The sequence below is a fragment of the Zonotrichia leucophrys genome, chromosome 19 (assembly GCF_028769735.1).
Source record: "Zonotrichia leucophrys gambelii isolate GWCS_2022_RI chromosome 19, RI_Zleu_2.0, whole genome shotgun sequence".
Lineage (NCBI taxonomy): Eukaryota > Metazoa > Chordata > Aves > Passeriformes > Passerellidae > Zonotrichia > Zonotrichia leucophrys.
Genome location: NC_088188.1, coordinates 6,279,217 through 6,286,219, shown reverse-complemented (window position 1 = coordinate 6,286,219; position 7,003 = coordinate 6,279,217). Strand labels below are relative to the sequence as shown.

General features: G+C 40.1%; 1 protein-coding gene across 6 annotated transcripts in view; it reads right to left on the bottom strand.

Annotated features, from left to right (window-relative positions):
* Positions 1-257: 257 nt before the first annotated feature.
* Positions 258-7,003, bottom strand: part of RABGEF1 (RAB guanine nucleotide exchange factor 1) — a 34,944-nt gene continuing 28,198 nt past the window's right edge. For all 6 annotated transcript variants that reach the window (XM_064728976.1, XM_064728974.1, XM_064728975.1 and 3 more), the window contains 3 exons: positions 6,674-6,765; positions 5,163-5,419; positions 258-2,903 (listed from right to left, as the gene is read on the bottom strand). In XM_064728976.1, the coding sequence (XP_064585046.1) occupies positions 2,505-2,903; positions 5,163-5,419; positions 6,674-6,765 (748 nt within the window). In that variant the 3' untranslated portion in view covers positions 258-2,504. The remainder of the gene's footprint in view (positions 2,904-5,162; positions 5,420-6,673; positions 6,766-7,003) is intronic.

Genomic DNA, 7,003 nt, shown 5'->3' with positions numbered 1-7,003 from the left:
TATTAAAAATAAATTAGTAATTCTGCTTTAAAATATCTGGGTGAAAAACATTCCCTGAAAATGCTTTGCGAAGGTAAAACTCCAGCAGTCCCATGAGGGTCTGAAAGGTCAGAAACTCCAAAATGACAGCACTGAATTAATGAGCGATAATCACAATTAATGATCCAGCATTTCCTGTAAAATATCTTCTTTACCAAAGGAAATAAATGCAGGAGTTCCCATGCAAAGAAATATTTTGCAATAAAAGATCCAACCTGAGGAGTTGCAGAGTCTTTATTTTCAGTGATAATGAGCTAAAAGCAGGAAAAATGAAGTAAATTTCTGACACTGTGACTGAGGGCACAGCACAGCACCTGTATTTTAAATCACTTTAATGGATGATATGTCCATTTAAATCACTTTAAGGGATAATATTTCCATTAAAGTCTCTGCTTTGCTGTTTTTTGCGGCATTGGGGTCTCACCCAAACTTTCTGAGCACCTCTGTGCTCCAGCCCTGCTCAGGGATTACTCCAGGTGTGGAAATCCATTTTTCCTGACTCATTTACTCAAATTTTGAGTCAATTTTTCAAATTTACTCAAATCAAATTGACTCAAATGCACCTTTCCTGACTAATCTACTCCAAATATCTCCACTTTGGTGCCTTAATTACAAGATGGCATATGAAGAAAAAGAGATATTTTAGTTACAAAATCCTTCCCTAGTGCTCCATCATCCCAATGACTTCTCTGCAAAGAAAATAAAAATAAACATTGGTACCCAGCCTAGAACTTGCAGGGCACTTGAGAATTGATGGAAATAGGAAGAGATATTTGAAATTGATCAGAAATTGGTGGAAATAAAAGGAGATTCTCCCAGCTCAGAGGATGCAGGAGCAGCCATGAATTATGAATGGAATAACAAAAGATCAGGAGGGGTTTAGGGACTCATTAAAGGGCAGAACTTTTATTTAAACACTCTCATTTACACAACAGCTGCAGGTTTGCTTCCCCCACCCCTCCCTGGGGACAAACCTGGAGATCAGAATCAGCACCTAAATAAAAAGAAATAAATCCCAGGATTATTTACTAAGCGATTTGGGTGGTGACACAAGGAATAATTTGATTTTTTTGTTGTTGTTTTGAGCACCCCAGCGCTGCAGCTGCTTCTGTGGACACCAGGGGTGGTGCATAGTTCATAAAAAGGCCAAAAACTGCCAGAAAAAGGAGAAATCACAGTCGTGGTCTGAAGTTATTGCAGTGCAGATTTCACAGGAGCCTCAGGGAATGGGAATGAAGCACCAGGTTTGTGTTTTCCTCCTCATGGCAAGAATTAAACCTGGTTTAAAAGCAGCTCCAGCTGAGCTTTGTGTTTGGGATCTCAGGAGCTGCAAGAGATTTCACAAGGACACAGAAAAAGTTCCCAAGTTCTGTTTAAGAGGTTGTGTTTTGTGGGGTGAGCTCCTCTTTTACACCCCAATCTGAATTTCAGTGATTTTTAGTGTCACAAAAAGCCATTCAAGGTGCTGAAGGAGTCACTGAAGAGCAGAACGTTGATGTTTCATGGAAATAAAGTGCATTTTTCTGCTCTTTCTAAAAAGCAACCTCAAGTTATAGGAATTTATTTATTTATTTATTTTCCCCAGGATTGTCAAAAAAAGCAACCAAAATTCATCCCACTGATGGAAGTGACCAGGAGAGAGAGACACTTTTGGAGCAGCTTTTTCATGGTCTCTTTCCTCCCCCCCTTTTTTTTTGTTCCACATTTTGCAGTTTTTAATACAAATATTTCCTCCTGTTCCTGAAATATTTTCGATTTCTGGCCCCACACAGTAAAATCAGCACTTTGTGCACCACTCAAGGCTACCAGGTGTTCTGAAAGAGCATTTAAATGAAGAAATGGCATCTTTTAAATAATTTTTTTTAACAAAGCAGATTAAGATGATTTTTTCAAGTTTGCAAATTATTCCAATTTCTCCCCTCCAGGTTATCCAAACTCCAACAGCATTTTTGCCTTTTTACTGCAACATGGTGGAACTGAAAGGTGCTAAAATGAATATTTTGAGATCATTTTCACTCACACACGAGCTCATGCACAGTTGGGACATTAGATTTGAAATCTATTTACAATTTTACATATTTTACAATATATAATTCATCTTTACAGCTACAGAATAAGTTCAGACTAACATTGGTATTTTTTTTTCTGCTGGAACTTGGCTTCAAGTTAAACTGATTATTAAAAACAATTAAGTGCATGCTTAGAAGGGAACTTTCAGGATGTCAATGGACTAGTGTTGCTTAAAAATTACACCAGTTTGTGTAGAAAAATCGAAATTCAGTTCAAAAAACCCACCAAAGCCTAATAGAAACCTACAGGACTAAAATAAATACAATTCATTCCACTTAACCAAAAAAAAAACCAAACCAAAAACCAAACCCCAAACCAAAAGTACCTTTAAAAATGTACTGATTTAAGCTCTTTAAGATTTAAATTTCCTTTCCTTCCCAGCTAGCTGAGGAGAATTATCCTGCATAGACCTGAGGCTGCAGGGGTGGGGGCAGCTTGTCATTCTCCACATTTTCAGAGTCAATGGCTGCCAAGGCTTGGCTTTTGCCTTTGATTTCTAAGGGATATTTCTCCACAATCTCCTCCACCTCCTTGGTGATGCCATCAGTCCAATCAATGAGGTCTTTCTCCAATTTCTTGGCTTCACTGACAATTCTTTCCTGTCTCTCATTCAACTGAGAGAGGAGGTCTAAGCTTTTGCACATCTGCTTCACCCCCAGGCACACATCTGGGGAGAAGCTGTCAGATTCCTGCTTTTTTGGGGATGTCTGGCCACTCATGAAACGATCAAAATCTTCCTGGCTCAGGTTGAGGGACTGAGCATCCAGTTTTTCAATGAAGGCCACGGCACAGCACTGCAAACGAAGCACAGAGAGCATCACTGCGAGAATCACCACACACTAAAATGGTCTGCACTCAGAAAATGTTTTACACTTTTTACACTGTTTTACCAAGGGAAAGGAAAGGGGGAAAGGGAAAGAAAGGGGGAAAGGGAAAGAAAGGGGGAAAAGGAAAGAAAGGGGGAAAAGGGAAAGAAAGGGAAAGGAAAGGGAAAGAAAGGGAGGAAAGGGAAAGAAAGGGGGAAAAGGAGGAAAGAAAGGGGAGAAAGGGAAAGAAAGGGGGAAAGGGAAAGAAAGGGGGAAAGGGAAAGAAAGGGGGAAAGGGAAAGGGGGAAAGGAAAGGGAAGGAAAGGAGGAAAAGGAAGGGAAAAGGGAAAGGGAAAAAAGGGAAAAAGGGAAAAAGGAAAGGGGAAAGGAGGAAGGGAAAAAGGGAAAGGAAAGGGAAAGGAAAGGGAAAGGAAAGGAAAGGAAAGGAAAAGAAGGAAAAGGGAAAGGAGAAGGAAAGGAAAAAGGGAAGGAAAAGGGAAAAAGGGAAGGAAAGGAAAGGAAAGGGAAGGAAAAGGAAAGGGAAAGGAAAGGGAAAGGAAAGGGAAAGGAAGGGAAAGGAAGGGAAAGGAAAGGGAAAGGAAGGGAAAGGAAAGGAAAGGAAAGGGGAAAGAAAGGGAAAGGAAAGGGAAAGGAAAGGGAAAGGAAAGGGAAAGGAAAGGGAAAGGAAAGGGAAAGGAAAGGAAGGAAAGGGGAAAAAGGAAAGGGAAGGAAAGGGGAAAAAGGAAAGGGAAGGAAAGGGGAAAAAGGAAAGGGAAGGAAAGGGGAAAAAGGAAAGGGAAGGAAAGGGGAAAAAGGAAAGGGAAGGAAAGGGGAAAGGAGGAAAAAAGGGAAGGAAAGGGAAGAAGGAAAGGGGGAAAAGGGAAAAAAGGGGGAAAAAGGAAAAAAGGGAAGGGAAAAAAGGGAAAGGGAAAGGAAAAAAGGGAAAAAGGGGGAAAGAAAGGGAAAGAAGGAAAGGGAAAAATGGAAAGGGGAAAAAGGGGAAAAGAGAAAGGGAAAGAGGGAGAGGGAAAAGGGAAAGGAAAAAGGGGGAAAAGGGAAAGGAAAAAGGGGAAAAGGGAAAGAAAGGGGGAAAAGGGAAAGGAAAGGGGGAAAAGGGAAAAGGGAAAAGGAAGGAAAGGGGGAAAAGGGAAAGGAAAGGGGGAAAAGGAGAGAAAGGGGGAAAAGGAGAAAAAGGGGGAAAAGGAGAGAAAGGGGGAAAAGGAAAAAGAAGGAAAAATATACAATATAATACAGAAAATGTTTTCTACATTTACAGAAAATGTTACAACATTTACTATTCCTTTCCCTCTTCTTACACCAGCAACTGATTGTTGGTGGAATTTACGTTTACACACTGGAATTTCTGTTTACGAATTGGAATTCAGGTTTACACATTGGAATTTCTATTTACAAATTGGAATTCAGGCTTACACATTGGAATTTCTATTTACAAATTGGAATTCAGGTTTACACATTGGAATTTCTATTTACGAATTGGAATTCAGGTTTACACATTGGAATTTCTATTTACAAATTGGAATTCAGGCTTACACATTGGAATTTCTATTTACGAATTGGAATTCAGCTTTTCACATTGGAATTTCTTCAATAATTCAGGTTACAATGAATTTCTATTTACGAATGAATTAGGTTTACACATTGGAATTTCTATTTACATTGGATTCATTTCCATGGATTTCTATTACATTGATTTCATGGAATTTCTATTTACAATTGGAATATTCATGGTTCTATTTACAACTGGAATTCAGTTTACACATTGGAATTCACTTTACACTTGGAATTCAGTTTACACATTGGAATTTCTATTTACATTGGATATACACGGAATCTATTACACATGAATTCTATTTACAATGGAAATTCAGGAACTTACATGGATTTCTATTAATGAATTCAGTTCACATTGGAATTATTTACCATTGGAATCATTTAGGATCTTCATTGGATTTATAATTCTACAACTGGAATTCAGCTTTACACGGATCATACATGGAATTCAGCTTTACACACTGGAATTCATATTTATACACTGGAATTCAGCTTTTCACACTGGAATTCAGCTTTTCACACTGGAATTCATATTTATACACTGGAATTCAGCTTTACGAATTGGAGCTTAGGTTTACGAACGTGAATTTATATTTAAGAAACTGAATTTATGCCCTTTGCTGGCAGCTCCTACCTCCAGCTAAAAGCCCAGCCTTGCTGTCCAAGCCCACTCACCAGGTTGGTGAAATAATATCCATCCTCCCCAGTCATCAGCCTGCTGGGGTTGCAGAAGCGAGTGATGTACTGGATGTTGGACTGCAGGCGGGGGGGGTTCCCCTTGAGCACGATGTAGATCAGGGTGGGCAGGAAATCATCAGCAGAGGCTGGCTCATTCTTGGTGATTTTGATGGCATTGAAGATGTGCTTGCTGCACTTGGTGATGCAGGCCAGCTTGTCCCGAGGGACACGCTTGGAGTCCATCTCGATGATGTCTGGGAGGGGGAAAAAAAAAATCCTGGAATTATTTAAATTGTAATGATCAGGCAATGAATAAGCAGGATTTGGTGGGTGATGTGCAAGGAAATAAAAGTGCATTTTTCTGCTCTGCTCCTTCTAAACAGCAAGCTCAAATTATATGAATTAATTTAAAGTTATATGCATTCATTTTAAAATATGCAAGTTTATTTAAAACTGGGGGGTTTCACTCAAAACTGGGGAATATCACTCCAAAAACCTGGGCGATTCCACTCCAAAAACTGGGGGATACCACTCCAAAAACTGGGGGATACCACTCCAAAAACTGGGGGAGATACCACTCCAAAAACTGGGGGATACCACTCCAAAACCTGGGGGACACCACTCCAAAAACTGGGGATACCACTCCAAAAACTGGGGGAGATACCACTCCAAAAACTGGGGGAGATACCACTCCAAAAACTGGGGGAGATACCACTCCAAAAACTGGGGGAGATACCACTCCAAAAACTGGGGGAGATACCACTCCAAAAAACTGGGAGACACCACTCCAAAAAACTGGGGGACACCACTCCAAAAAACTGGGGGACACCACTCCAAAAAACTGGGGGATACCACTCCAAAAAACTGGGGGACACCACTCCAAAAACTGGGGGACACCACTCCAAAAACTGGGGGATACCACTCCAAAAAACTGGGGGATACCACTCCAAAAAACTGGGGGATACCACTCCAAAAAGCCTGGGGGATTCCACTCCAATAAACTGGGGGATACCACTCCAAAAACTGGGGGATATCACTCCAAAAACCTGGGGGATTCCACTCCAAAAACTGGGGGATTTCACCCCAAAAACTGGGGGATTTCACCCCAAAAACTGGGGGATTTCACCCCAAAAACCTGGGGCATTCCACTCAAAACTACATGAATTTACTTAAACGACATGAATTTACTTAAAAGTTTTAATTTAATTTCAATGATAACAATTTATTTTAAAATTATATTAATTTATTTTAAATTATATGAATTTTAAAAAATTATTTTATTGCATCATTTATTGCATTTATTTCATCACTTCAGTCTGTGGGGAAGTGTTTTAAGTAGATCAGTTAATTCTAAGCACTTCAGTGTGGAAATTATCCCTGCTCCACAGCTGAAATTCCAAATTCTTGCACATTTAACAGACCCACCTTGTGATGACAGCAAAACTCATCACAATAAGGAAGAGAGGTGAAATGAAAAGATGTAAATAGAGAATTAATCACTCCCAAACCTGTGATTGCCTTTACAACCATGTCAGAGACCTCTGGGATCTCCTCACTGACAGGAACACAGAGCATCTGGGGAGTCACCCAGTGCAGAGCCCTAGGACAGGAGAAAAGGGAGTTGAGGGTTAAGGAGTTAAATTAAAAAGGAGAAAAAGGGTTAAAAACCTCTCAGTGCCACTCACAGGCAGGGGTTTGAAACCTGAACTCAGGGCAAAGGAATGCTTGGTGTCACTGAGCCATTACTCCAGCCACAAACCAGTTTATTCCACTGATGTCATTTATTTTCACAGAAAGCACTTCCCTTTTTTTAAAAAATTATTTTTGGCTGTGATTTA